The sequence below is a fragment of the Sphaerodactylus townsendi genome, linkage group LG02 (assembly GCF_021028975.2).
Source record: "Sphaerodactylus townsendi isolate TG3544 linkage group LG02, MPM_Stown_v2.3, whole genome shotgun sequence".
Lineage (NCBI taxonomy): Eukaryota > Metazoa > Chordata > Lepidosauria > Squamata > Sphaerodactylidae > Sphaerodactylus > Sphaerodactylus townsendi.
Window position 1 is genome coordinate 4,775,935 of NC_059426.1, and position 14,764 is coordinate 4,790,698.

The following is a 14,764-nucleotide window of genomic DNA, read 5'->3' on the forward strand; positions in this document are numbered from 1 at the left end:
TTTCAGCTTTGATTTGAATTCTCAATTTCCTGCATTTGGGGGCCCCTCCCCTGTTTTTTGCAGACTGAAATAACTGTTTGGCACCTCTAAGGAGCAGCAATTAGCGTGGAGGGAGCAGCAGTGGCATTAGAGGTTAAGAGCTCGTGTATCTAATCATGGAGGAACGGGTTTTGATTCCCAGCTCCTGCCCACCTGAGCTATGGGGAGGCTTATCTGAGGGGAACTAAGATTAGCCTGTACACTCCACACACATGCCAGCTGGGTGACCTTGGGCTGATCCACAGCTTCTCGAGGCTTTCCTCAGCTCCCACCCACCTCACAGGGGGTGTCTGTTGGGAGGAAGGGCAAAGAAGTTGAAGATGTAAGTCCCTTTGAGTCTCCTGCAGGAGAGAAAGGGGGGGGGTATAAATCAAACTCCTCCTCTTCTTCTTCTTCTTCTTCTTCTTCTTCTTCTTCTTCTTCTTCTTCTTCTTCTTCTTCTTCTTCTTCTTCTTCTTCTATGGCACAGGTGTCAAATTCGTGGCCCTCCAGATGTTATGGACTACAGTTCCCATCATCCCCTGCCAGCATCATGCTTTATGCTCTATGGTATGCTCTGATACAGGTGGCCCAGGTTGGCCTGATTTCAGAAGCTAAGTAGAGTCTGTACTCAGTACTCAGATGAGAGACTGCCAGGGAAATCCAAGATTGCTATGGCAACCCAACTGTGGACATCTTTTGCCTTGAAGACCCTGCGGGGCTCAAATGCATGTGTTTCCTGTAGGAAAGAAAACATTTGAGATTCAAGAAACCTTTATTGTTATGTACAAAGGGATTCCGAAGAATACAGAAACATAACATCGCATGAAAATGAAAATAATTTGACCAACATAGGAAGAAGCAAAAGCAGTTCTGTGTTTCTAAATGGAGCCCTTGCCTTGAAAACCCTCACCTTGTACACTCCGCTTAGTTTGTTTTGGCTTCCCACGTTTGCATTAAAACCTGAGCAGCAGAGTGGGGAATTAAGAGAATTCTCCAGCTGCATACCAGAGCACATTCATTGTTTAGCTGATTTTCCTGACACGCTAAAGTATTTTGCGAGCAGAAAGTTTGATAGCAGACTTGAGCGGTACTACTCAGAGTAGACAAGCGGGCTTGTACAGCAAACCCCCACCTTCAGGAAGAAAAACTCCACACAGCTGTTTCATTCAAAAGAAGGCTTTTACCATTGAGGTTGCTCTACATGTACCAAGATACTATAGAAGTAGTATATTAAACAGTCTCAACAAAAGTGCTTAAGCCATGAGCGCCTTGTTTCTAAGACGGTAATTGCGGCGAGACCTTTGGCACTCCAGCTGTTATGAACTACAATTCCCATCAGCCCCTGCCAGCATGGCCAATTGGGGCCGATGGGAATTGTAGTCCATAACATCTGGAGTGCCAAAGGTCGCTTATACCGACTTCCTAAACATAGGTGTGTCAAATTAAGCAGCCCTCCAGATGTTATGGATCATTACGGCTCCCATCATCCCCTGCACCAGCACCATGCTGGCAGGGGATTAACGGGAACTGTGATCCATAACATCTGGAGAAACCACCAATTTGGATACCCAGCTGCCCCTAAGGAATTTTAAACACACATTGTGCACATTGCTTTTATTTGCTTATATACATGGTTCCACGAAATCATTTAGCAAAAGGTCTACTTGCATCTGGATAAGAACCGGCTCCTCTAAATGTCAGAATCATTCTCTTTCTTGCTTTGACTCATAATTCTCTCTGCTGGATAGGGATGCCAGTCACCATGATCTAACTGTCATGACAAAGTTCCCATACACGAAGGAGGGCAGCCTGCTGTACCTCTGTGTGATTCCCTGATGCTGCATTGTCTCCTTCTGATCATCCTCGCCGGCAGTAGCTAAGCCTATGCCAGGTGTGGTCATTCATGCCAGATGTAGGCCGCAGAAGACATGGTCTGACCGCAAGGAAGCTTCTCTTTCCGAAAAGTTCAAGCTACTCTTTCCTCGCTCTTTGCTCCTAGAGTGGACTGTGGGGTGCTGGAGATGGAAATAACTACTCAAGAGATTCCCAACCCACACCTATATCTGACTTTTGATTTTTAATCATCTGTGGCAGAAAAGACTTATTCTTTTCCTGGAGATTCTGTGATGCAAGGAGCTTTGGGCGTCCCAGAGACCAAATACAGGTCCCACCCCCGCCTTTAGGGTTACCAGTCTCAAGATGGGGCCTGGGAATCTCCATGAATTGCAGTTGATTTCCAGACTACGCAGAGGAGTTTCCCTTGGGGAAAATGGCCACCTTGGAGGATGGACTCCACGGCAGTACATCCTGCTGACTCTGATCTCTGCAGGTTCTACACTCAAATATCCAGAGATTCCTTAACCCAGAGTTAGCAACTCTAACCCCCCCCCTTGAGAAGACTTTCTCTAAGGTTGAGGATGGAACGGGGCAGGCCTCACACACTGTGAAGGGGGTGAGATTTTATTTATTTATTTATTTATTTATTTATTTATACATACATACATACATACATACATACATACATACATACATACATATGCATGCATGCATACATACATACATACATACTTTGTTTCTAGACGCTTGACCGTCCCGAAGAGCCTCACAGGCGGTGTGCATGCATATAATAGACACAATTTTAAAACATCATAAATAGGCTAAAACTTATAAAAAAGCAGCTGAAACTGGCTAGAAACGGTAACATTTAAATGTAAAGGAATAAATATAGGCATGGGTGGCGGTGCCTAATATTAAATTCTTCCCCAGGGAGGAGCGGCGGAGTCCTAGATAGATGTTATAAGAGCCCAGATGTAGGGCCAGCGGAGGGTCGAGCACCATCAAGCGGCTGGACTCTCCAAAGGCCCGGGCGAATGGAACAGCTCACGTCTTGCAGGCCCTGCGGAACTCACCGAGGTCCTCGCGAGGGGTCCGAACCTTTGAGTGGGAAGCTGTTCCCACCAGGCGGGGCCCAGAGCCATAAAAGGCCTCTAGCTAATGGCAAAGTGTGGAGACGCAACCCGCGCATCGAGGGGCCAGGGACCACCAGTAGATTGGCCTCTACCGAACGAAGAGGCCGTGTGGGAACATATGGGGTGATCACGATTCTAGAATCACGAGGTTATTGGTTATTGAAGATCTTGGTTATTGAAATATAACCGTGGTGGCGAACCTTTGGCACTGCAGATGTTATGGACTACAATTCCCATAAGCCCCTGCCAGCATGGCCAATTGGCCATGCTGGCACAGGCTGATGGGAATTGTAGTTCATAACATCTGCAGTGCCAAAGGTTCGCCACCACTGAAATATAAGGTCATGTCACAGGCAATAGTCCAGTGGTGGCGAACCTTTGGCACTCCAGATGTTATGGACTACAATTCCCATCAGCTCCTCCAGCATGGCCAATGTGGCTGCCATGTTGGGAAGGGGATCGGTGGGGTGTAATCCATGGCAGCCTGGAGTGCCAAAGGATGCTCCTGCGGCACAATGGTCCATTCCCCACAACTGCGTGGAAATTCCCTACCAGTGAGCGGAACTGAGTCTCCTGCAAGAGCTCCCTCTGCTGGGCGGCCACCCAATTTGCATACCCTGTTTCCCCGAATATAAGACATCCCCTGAAAATAAGACATGGTAGAGGTTTTGCTGAAGTGCAAAATATAAGGCATCCCCCGAAGAAGTAAAGACATGGCGAAGCTTTGTTTCTGGAAGCATGCCGATCAGGCAATGCAGCTGTAGACAGAGAAAAATAAGACATCCCCTGAAAATAAGACATAAGCGCATCTTTGGGAGCAAAAATTAATATAAGACACTGTCTTATTTTTGGGGAAACACGATAGTACAGATACAGCAACTGGGTGCCTGTGTGGCTTATAGGAAAAGTTGGGCAGTGGATATGGTAGAGGCAGGTGCTTGCAAACATCTAGCGAGCCAAATGCAGAAGGAAAGGCACAGGTTCCTTAAATCAATTTGCTACAGCGACGTCTAGCAACCTGAATACTTTCCGATTGTTGCCAGTCTATAGGCAGGTCCTCACTTCCCAAACAGTGAGGACAAACACTACAATTAATACGTTCAGAGAGAACTGTGACTTCAGATGATACAAAAGCAGCTGTTCTATTGACTACATGCTTTGAATGTGAATCTTGAATAAGCTCCCCCCCTTCTCTCCCTCTCCCACTCTTCTTCTTCCCAGCTGAAATAAAGATTTGTTTTAAGTACTACCACGGAATAAGTGGGGCCCTGCGAGCCACGACTCCATGCATCACTGTGAAGAACCCTGCTGTAATGGTAAGCGTGTTTAGTGAAGGCTGTTGCCAGCCCAAACTTAGCATTGCTAATGCGGGTTGCTAGCCAGTGCTGTCCAATAAACCAGTGGTGGCTAACCTTTGGCACTCCAGATGTTATGGACTACAATTCCCATCAATACCACCCACGGCATGGCCATGCTTGTATGCTGGCGAAGAACTGATAGTGAACAACATCTGGAGTAAAAAAATTCACCACCACAGCAATAAACTGTCTGATCAAATGAATGTTGTTAAAGTGGCAAAGTAATCTGTGAAATCCTGCCTTCATCTCTGATATTTTTTTCAAATGGTTCAGTGCTGCGTGCAATGACTCTGAGGTTGTGATACGTGTTTTGATTGTGTATGTTGAACAAGTTGGCCTTTTGGATTCCCAGGACAGGAGTCCTTCCCTCGGATTCTGGTTTAATAAATGCCCCTTTTCAGAAATTTATGGTGGATTAAAATTTGGAAGTCTTTATGGTGCCATTGGGATCCTATTTAATTTATCTTTCAGCAGGTATACATCAATTCTTGTATTCATGAAATGAACGGTGGTAATGGTGTAGCTTCACAACCTTGAAATGATTTTAAAATGGCTGTTGACAACTACCATTTGAAAACCCTCCTTTGTAACATTGTTGTTCCAAAGGCTGTGGAACTAGTCTTCATATCCTGTCTATCTAGGGATGCCTCAAAAAGTCTGGACACATATCAAAGGAGATTTGCAAAGATGGGGAAAGTTGAGAATTTCATGGTTAGGAAGAATTTCTGCAATTAAAATGAATATATTGCTAAAGCTAACTTTCTTATTCCAAATATTCCAAATATATATAACAAGAAAGACTAAAAATAATGGAGCCCCGGAGCAGGACACTGAAGCTATATCCCTGTGCTTGCGGCCACCAGTGGCGTAGTGGGGGCTTGCTTGGGGGGGGGGGGGCGATATTAGTCAGTTCTCTTCTGGCCGGCTGGCCAGCTGGTGCATTATGCTGTCAATTGCAAGGTGCAACCCTTTTGGGTGGTATTGCATGCCAAGTGTACTGCATGCCATGGGGACTTCTCAGCCACAGAAAGGATGTCACACTTGTGCAACCTCCCTGCGCTGCTGGGAAAACCCCTTTGGGAGCAGTACAGCAGCGTGGCTGAGTGGCGAGGCCAGTCACCTGGAGCTGTGGATGGGGCTGCAAGTTTGTGATGGATCGTAAAAGTATGTTGTTAAACATATTACCAAGCAATACACTGAACATTTATAATGCATTATTCAAACATATGGTAATAAAGGTAAGGATAATATTTGCAGCAATAGAAGAATGGTTTGTGAAGTTGCTGGAACTTATGGGAGACGGCCAAACTTATTAGGCTTATCTCTTTGATTAGAGAAGATGTAGAACCATGGTGGAGCGAATCCTTTGGCGCCTCGAGATGTTCACCAGACTACAATTCCATCAGCCCCTTCGCCAGCATGTACAATCTGGCCCATGCTGGCAGGGCTAATGGGAAATAGTGTAGTCCATGTATCTGAGTGCCAAAGATTATATACCACCACTAATGTGTAGAACTTATATTCATGGGCAACTGAAAACTTATGTAAAATAGGAAAAAAATGAAATGATGATTTGTACTTTTGAGGAGTAGAACAAGAAAATATGTATTATAGAGAAAGGTGGGATTTTCATTAGTAATATTAATTAACAATTTTTAAATTGTAACTAAAGAGCAAGTGGTAAATTCGTTAACCTTTCGTTAACCTTTCCCCCTTTTTTAATTATAGCATTTCCTATTTGTTTTTTTTATTGTTGCTTTTGTTGGTGTTTTGAAAAAAAGTCTTCATAAAATTTATTGTAAAAAAAGATTAGTATTTGCAGCAAAGTGGAAAGCAGACAATTGCCCAATTCAAGAAGAATTGAAAAGCAAATTGGCAGATTGTGGTGTCCATAACTTTGGACCCCCTGAACCAAACTTCACCAAACCTGGGATGTATTATCAGAAGAGTCTCTTATTGATACCACCCCAGGTTTTGTGAAGTTTGGTCAAGAGATCAAAAGCTATCAGACTCCCAAAGGAGTGCCCCCATCCTCCATTGTTTTTTTTCAATGGGAGCTAATAGAAGATAGAAGGCTACACCCTTTGAGGTTCATAACTTTGGACCTGAACCAATCTTCACAAACCTGGGGTCCTGTGGTATCATTAGAGAGACTCCTAAAGCAATGCCCTGAAAGTTCAGTGCTTCTGGCTTAACAATTGCACTCCCTGACAGCAGGCAATTCCCAAATTTCCTCTTCTACAGATTCTCCTTTTAAATCCACCCCCTTCGGCATGGATTTAAAGGGAGAATCTGAGGTCCTCCGTTTAGAAGAAGAAAAAGAAGAGTTTAGATTTATATCCCCCCTTAGATTTATATCCCCCCCTTATATCCCCCCAGGGGAGTCTGCCATCGACCTCGGGAGGCCTGCTTTTTATAAGCTTAGGCCAGGGGGCGGGGCTTGGGGAAGACGTGGCCATGCCCTAGGGCGGGTGGGGAGTGTATTACCCAGACCCCCCCCCATAAAAAAAATCTATACCTACGTCCCTGGTTAGGGCAACTGAAAAGTGGTAGCAGATTTTGTCTAATCCAGAGTAAATATCCAAAGGCAGGTCTGCCATTTTTATCTTCCATTGTGCTAGATACTTTTCCAGATTTACATACTGTTCCATCTGTCTAGACCTGAATTCTATTTGTCTTCGTATTCAAACATTTCAGGTGGGAGCTGAAGGGTCTGCAGCAGCTCAACACTCCCGGAAACTAGTTAGCTTTACACTATCAGGTAAGCTTTTTAAAAATCTTCTTTTATATCCTTTAGCTTTTTTAAACACAGGTAAAAGAAACTGTGCATATGAATTCAAAGGTATAATGCATCTATCTTGTGCTGCAGTTGTGTTCTTTTAGAAGCCCAGCCTAATCACCTGAAAGATGGTATACTGCTTGCCAACTCATGAAATCTGAGAGGGAAAAATATTCTGAAACCAAGCCACAGTCTCTCTACCTCCACCGCTTCAAGAGACATGATGGATCTTAGCTTGAAAGGTCTCCAGCAAGATCTTTAAACCATGCTAGGGAACATACATCTCACACTGAAGAATAGTAAATATTTATGCAGATGGAAGGAATCCATTTGAGAGGCAAATGGCTACGAATTGGCAGTTCGTAGGCAGTCTTCTTGGTTTGATTTAATCACCTATTGCGGCATCTGCCAATTCAGATCTCAGGGACGTGTCTTGTACCTCATCTGTTCTCAAACTAGAGCTACTTGTTCTGCCGCTTGCATGCACGTCAGCTGGGCATCCCGGGGAGTGCTTTCACACACACACCCCCCCCCCCAGCCTGGATCACTTTTGAGCAGCAGTGGCGTAGGGAGGTTAAGAGCTCATGTATCTAATCTGGAGGAACTGGGGTTGATTCCCAGCTCTGCCGCCTGAGCTGTGGAGGCTTATCTGGGGAATTCAGATTAGCCTGTACACTCCCACACACGCCAGCTGGGTGACCTTGGGCTAGTCACAGCTTCTCAGAGCTCTCTCAGCCCCACCCACCTCACAGGGTGTTTGTTGTGAGGGGGGAAGGGCAAGGAGATTGTCAGCCCCTTTGAGTCTCCTGCAGGAGAGAAAGGGAGGATTTAAATCCAAACTCCTCCTCCTCTTCTTCTCCTTCTCCTTCTTCTCCTTCCCCTTCTCCTCCTCCTCCTCCTCCTCCTCCTCCTCCTCCTTCTCCTTCTCCTTCTTTCTGTGGGAGGGGATAAAAAACCTGGCCTGCATGTTATTGGAAGGGGACTGAAAGCACACCTGAGTCTCTGCCCAGAGAAATTTCACAGGAATGACTAGAAGGAAGAAACCTCTGAGACTAGCATTCTGGGTAACAAAGAGTGGAGTGGGAAAAGGGGAAATCAAGGAGCTGTCATGATTCTCTAACATCTTAATTAACAACATGCCATAGTGCAGTGGTGGTGAACCAATTGGCCATGCTGGCAGGGGCTGATGGGAATTATAGTCCATGAACATCTGGAGTGCCAAAGGTTCGCCACCATGGCCATAGTGCCACAAAAGCAGTAACAGAATGAAGCAAGAACAAAGTAGCACACTAAGGCTGAAATGCTATCAATCACCCTATAACAAATATATAAAGTGTATATGTCTTTTTAACTCATTATCAAAAGTGTAATAGCAATGACATACATCTTATCTATTTGAATAACAACCTGTAAAATCTATCTACAAATACACATGTTACAAAGGATATAGACACCATATAAGAACCAAGGACGTAGGTAAGGGGAGAGGGTTCTCAGGTTCAACTCCCCCCATTACATGTCCGAAGCTCCATGTTTTTTCTGTTTTTGGCCTGCAGGGGGCGCAGTTTTTAGGCTAGCAGCACCAAACTTTCAGGGATTGTTTGGGAGACTCTCCTGATGATACCACCCAGGTTTGGCAAAGTTTGGTCAAGGGGGTCCAAAGTTATGGACTCCCAAAGGGGTGCCCCATCTCCCATTGTTTCCAAGGGAGCTAATAGAAGTTGGGGGCTACACCTTTGAGCATCCATAACTTTGGCCTCCATGAACCAAACTTCACCAAACCTGGGTGGTATCATCATCAGAGTCTCCTACAGAAACCAACTAGGTTTGGTGGGGTTTAGTTCAGGGGGGTCCAAAGTTATGGACTCCCAAAGGGGGTGCCCCATCCCCATTGTTTCCAGTGGGGAGCTAATAGGAGATGGGGGCTGCACTTTGTGAGGATCCATAACTTTGGACTCCCTGGGCTCACCTCCTGGAAACTCCTGGGTGAGTATCAACATCGGAATGATCTCTGAAAGATGCCACAGAAAGTTTGGTCCCGCTAGCCAAGCAACAGTACGCGGCAGTGGAGCACTCCAAATTTCCCCAGATACTCCTTTTTAAATCCTGCCCTCTTCCCGGCATGAATTTAAAGGGTATCCCCAGGGTCTCAGTTTAAACATTGAAAGTGATGCTGAGCACCCCAAAACAGCATCACTTTCCAATATTATTTCTAATTCTAAGGGACTCAGATTAGTTCTCCCCTTTAAGGTGCAGATTTAAAAAAGGAGAATGTGGGTTCTCTAGCTTTAAACACTCCATTGAAAGTGATGCTGTTGGGGTTGGATTCCAGCATCACAGCAGCCACCCATCAAAAGGTGGAGTGGGAAGCCGAGGGCATAAAACTCGAAAGATTTTGCACCGGGCTCCATTTTCCCTAGCTGCAGCCTCTGCCCAGGAGGAGAGGGGCAGGAAGGGACTGCTGGCTGGGAGCCCAGCTGGTGGGGGGGGGAGGGAATGGGCGGGGCAGGGGAGTCTGCTGTCCCTGGCCTCAGAGAGCTGCTTTTATAAGCACTGAGGCTGGGGATGGGACTTGGGGAGGAGTGGCCACGCCCCAGGGGTGCCCCGAACCCCCCCCCATAAAAAATCTATACCTATGTCCCTGATAAGAATATAGGTGTATTACAAACATATCCTAAAATAAATACATCATGCCATTAAAGTGCATATCCAATTGCCGTGGAGTGGGAACGAAACCTGTGGGGTCATCTCTGATTTAGATGTAGAAAATACACTATAAGATTCCTGTTAGCAACTTAGATGTAAGGACAAAGCCTGGTCTTATACCTGCGGCAGAAAGGGATAGACTCCATAGAATGTTTGGACTGTGAGTGGGGTACCTGTACATTTTTCCCAATGGGGCTAAAAGCAGTTCAGAGGTTGTCCATTCCATTGAGAAAATTAATCTCTACACTACACACCACACACTTTGGTAGAAATATCCTCCCAGTCCAGCAGTTAAATTTGCAAAGAGGGAGGGAGAGAGAGAGGGAGGGAGAGAGGGGGGGAGGGAGGGGGAGAGAGAGAGAGGGAGGGAGGGAGGGAGGGAGGGAGAGAGGGAGAGGGAGGGAGGGAGGGAGGGGAGAGGGAGTGAGAGCCAGCCGAGGCAAAGGGGAGGAGGGGGGAAGGAGGGAGGGGGAGGGAGCAGGGAGGAGGGAGGGGGAAGAGGGAGGGGAGGGGGAGAGAGGGGAGAGGGAGAGAGGGGGAGAGAGGGAGAGAGGGAGGGAGAGGGAGGGAGGGAGGCAGGGAGAGAGGGAGGGAGAGAGGGAGAGAGAGAGAGAGGTTTGTTTAAAGTAAACACAAAATCAATCAAACCACAACGTCTAATGTTGGTTTTGAATTAGGTTAACTTTGTGGATGGTGGCTCAGTGTTCCAAGTTGATCATATGCCTCCAAATTACCGTGTGGTTTTTCATTGCCACTGTCAAGTGCAAACAAATCACAAAAGTTAGCCCCTTCCAATAGCTAGGTAATCAATATGCATTGGTCGGCTCTAGAAATATTCTGTGATAATTTCAGTAAAAAGGAATGCCTGATATGTTCTGTTTTCTTTTTCCTTAATATTTTCTTTTATATATATATATTTGATATGTTTTGATATATTTTTTCTGTCTTCTAAAGATCTTAGGGCAGTTGGACTTAAAAAGGGGATGTTCTTCAACCCTGACCCCTACTTGAAGATGTCAATTCAACCTGGAAAGAAGAGCACCTTCCCAACATTTGCACACCACGGGCAGGAAAGACGCTCTATGATCATCAGTAACACAACAAATCCTATTTGGCACAGAGAGGTAATGGACAATTCAGTTCTTGGTACAGTGGGGCAATGGTCTAACCCCGTGGTGGCGAACCTTGGGCACTCCAGATGTTATGAACTACAATTCCCATCAGCCCCTGCCAGCATGGCCAATTGGCCATGCTGGAAGGGGCTGATGGGAGTTGTAGTCCATAACATCTGGAGTGCCCAAGGTTCGCCACCACTGGTCTAACCTTTACTGCTATTGGCATATTGATCTCCTGTGTCAGGGGGATTGTATCTAGGTGATTGAGACGCATTCCTACCTCAATGTAATTGCTTAAAGCTACAAATCAATGCTGCTAAAAGATATATGTAACCAGCCTGCTTTATGCTACCACTGCCATCTGGGGCATTCCTTCCTTGATCTTTACTTTATGGTTTCACACGCTTTGCCGATAATTAGGCTTCCCTGACACCCTAGTCCCATGAGAGACAGAGGTATGTCTGTTATCTCGTGGGGTCAGGAACCCAGGTGGCTTTCTCTCACTATCTGTCACCGACCTTGGGGCGCCTCGGCTCTGGGGACTGTTTTTCATAAATTCTTGGGAAAGCAGGAGGGGGGACTTGCAATGGGATAAAGGGTGGCAAAAGCCAGGTTTGTCAGAACAGGCTCTGCCAAGCTTTGGTGCTCCGATGCCTCATCAATAAATGCTACTGATCAACAACACAGAGTCCGTTTATTGGTTTAAGCTTAACCTAACATGCTTCTCTTGCTTTTTTGTGCTGAATTTTACGGCAGGATGCTTCTAAGAACTGTGAGGAGGAGGAGGAGGAGTCTGTTCATTGGGTGGAAATATTGTGTGTTGCTGCATTTTTGTTGTTGTTCCACTGTTGAAAGGTTTGGGATCTGCTTCTAACATCACGAGCTCCTGAAAATGCCACAAACTATTAATTAGCAGCTATTTTCACAGCATAACAATTCTTTTTAACAAAATTCTAACCAGACATTACTGATTTTACCTGAAAGGAGGATGACTCTGAATGTGAGAAAGTTATGCACAATGTTAACATTACTGTACTTAATGGAACCTTCCCCCGCAAGTCTCTCAATATGTAAACTATCTTATTAGTCACCTCATATTTGTTAGGTAGACTGAATGCTTTGCCCCCAGCCAAACTTAAGGGGGGTAAGGTTGAACACACTCAGACAAAGCTAGCTTTAGAAAAGGAACTTTATTGATTTATGTTGCCCTAACTACAGGGTGCTGGAACTGAGGATTCGTGTCCTCAGTTCCAGTATTTATTTTATTTCTGAACTCAACAACAACCAATCAGCTTTCCCCCCCCGCCCAGCCTCTGGCCTCTCATTGGGAGTTGTAGTTCATGGCCTCTGGCCATGAAGCTCCGGTGGAATGTGTTCTCAGTTTGCTTTCCCACTCTTTTTGGAAAAAGGCAGAAGCTGGTGTATGCTGGGAGTTGCAGTCTTGACAAGGGGCTATTTGCAGATATTCCGTTCACAAGAAGAAGAAGAAGAAGAAGAAGAAGAAGAAGAAGAAGAAGAAGAAGAAGAAGAAGAAGAAGAAGAAGAAGAAGAAGAAGAAGAAGAAGAAGAGGAAGAGGAAGAGGAAGAGGAAGAGGAAGAGGAAGAGGAAGAGGAAGAGGAAGAGGAAGAAGAGGAGGAAGAAGAGGAAGAAGAAGAGGAGGAGGAGGAGGAAGGAGGAGGAGGGAGGGGGGAGGAGGGAGGAGGAGGAGGAGGAGTTTGGATTTATATCCCCCCTTTCTCTCCTGCAGGAGACTCAAATGGGCTTACAATCTCCTTGTCCTTCTCCCCTCACAACAACACCCTGTGAAGTAGGTGGGGCTGAGAGAGCTCTGAGAAGCTGTGACTAGCCCAAGGTCACCCAGCTGGCGTGTGTGGGAGTGTACAGGCTAATCTGAATTCCCCAGATTCAGGCGGCAGAGCTGGGAATCAAACCCGGTTCCCCCAGATTAGATACACGAGCTCTTAACCTCCTATGCCACTGCTGCTCCTCTATCATGGAGATTATTGATCACGCTTTGTTATTCTGTGTGACAAGTGGTCTTCATTGTGGCCGATTTCCCACCGGTGCTCTGGTGCCTGGTGGGACCGGAAGTGCATTGGGACAAGAGATGTTGTCCCGATGTGCTTCCTCTTGCCCGGTGGGAACTTTTGATTTTCTCTATTTTGAGCCAGTATCAACTAGCCATGGAACCGCAAGTAGTTTCCTTTCCGTTGGCCACCATTAGCCCTGCAGATTTGCGACCTGTGGTAAAAATCATGTCTGTTATAACACCTTTGAGATACTTTCCTGCTAAGTATTAATGTGACAATTTTGCCATTTTAGTAGTGGCAGAGTTTTCTTTTTTCATCATTCTGTAATTGTTATTGATATTTGTTCTGTGATTTTATTATTTGGCTCAAGATCTCTGATCGAAGGAGTTTATGGTTTATAAAGGAAAGGATAACTTAGGCTCATTCCTCACATGCAGAATAATGCACTTTCAAACTGCTTTCAGTGCTCTTTGAAACTGCGGAATAGCAAAATCCACTTGCAAACAGTTGTGAAAGTGGTTTGAAAACGCATTATTTTGCGTGTGTGGAAGGGGCCTAAGTTACATGTGAAGAGGAGGAGGAGTAGTTTGGATTTATACCCCACTTTTCTCTCCTATAAGATGTCTCAAAGCAGTTTACAAACTCCTTTTCCCTTCCACTCTCCACAACAGACACCCTGTGAAGTAAGTGAGGCTGAGAGAGTTCTGGGAGAACTGTGACTGGTACAAGGTCACCCATCAGGATTCATGTGGAGGAGAGGGGGAAACAAATCCAGTTCCCCAGATAAGAATCTGCCACTCGTGTGGAGGAGTGAGGAATCAAACCCGGGTCTCCAGATTAGAGTCCTCTTGCTCTTTACTATACACAGGAATTTAACACATCCCCATGTGCATTTAACACAGCTCCCTGATGGTGAATGTGGGGGAAAACCCTAGTCTTCCTTCAGGTAAATAGGATGCATATGCCAAGAAGACCACTGAACATTTGTCCCCCTGCCCCCCACATACCCCTGCCAGGAAAATCTGTTCTGTGACCGATTTTGTAACGGGATTGGTGATGAAACAGAGGAGAATGGAACCTTTTATTCTGCCCTGAGCTGGGGGGATTCAGCAGGGCGGTGTACCAGTATAAATAAAATGGAGGGAGCTTCTCCATAGCAAGTACACTGTAAACTGCTGATGACTTTTTAAAAAACCTGCAGACTTGTGTTTTCACACCTTAAGCTTAAAGAAAATAAATCCAGTGACTAGTCCACAGCAGAAGGATGTCTCCATTTTCTAAGGGGCTTTCCGCACTACAGAAGGGAGCTAAGGTCGACTCGGTTCCCTTCAGTGGAGGGCGATTCCAGGCTGTCCACACAGCAACTTACTTGGCCCCCTGGAACCGATCTAAGTGGGCGGGATCATCTTGGTGCCTGTTTCGCTCCTCGATCGTGATTGGAGCTTGTGTTACCACGGGAAACGGGAGCGGGTTTTTTTTTTACAGTTTTTACAGTTTACAGTTACATGTGGTTTCTGCCCGCCACAACTCTCCCGTTCTGCACATGCCACAAAAGCGGCTCCTGATTGGTTGAACGGATGAGGTGTCGTTTCGATGCGTCCGTACTTCGAAGCTTCGAAGCGGTATCGACCTTGTTCCAGCAGAAAGGTGCAATTCATAACTGCGACAAGGATGTCGCAGTTCTGGGGGACTGAGACAAAACAACGTTGAGCTCGGTTGCAGTGCGGATTCACTGAGGCGAACCTAGGTAGAAACCAGTACAACTCTGTCAGTGCGGAAAGCCCC

At 45.9% G+C, this 14,764-nt stretch overlaps 1 protein-coding gene across 1 annotated transcript in view; it reads left to right on the forward strand.

The window, feature by feature from the left end:
• The window catches only part of HECW2 (HECT, C2 and WW domain containing E3 ubiquitin protein ligase 2), a 136,138-nt gene that overhangs the window by 21,735 nt on the left and 99,639 nt on the right, over positions 1 to 14,764 (forward strand). Inside the window, exons 3-5 of the mRNA XM_048483600.1 lie at positions 4,212 to 4,306; positions 7,046 to 7,109; positions 10,788 to 10,957. Of these exons, the coding sequence (XP_048339557.1) occupies positions 4,212 to 4,306; positions 7,046 to 7,109; positions 10,788 to 10,957 (329 nt within the window). The remainder of the gene's footprint in view (positions 1 to 4,211; positions 4,307 to 7,045; positions 7,110 to 10,787; positions 10,958 to 14,764) is intronic.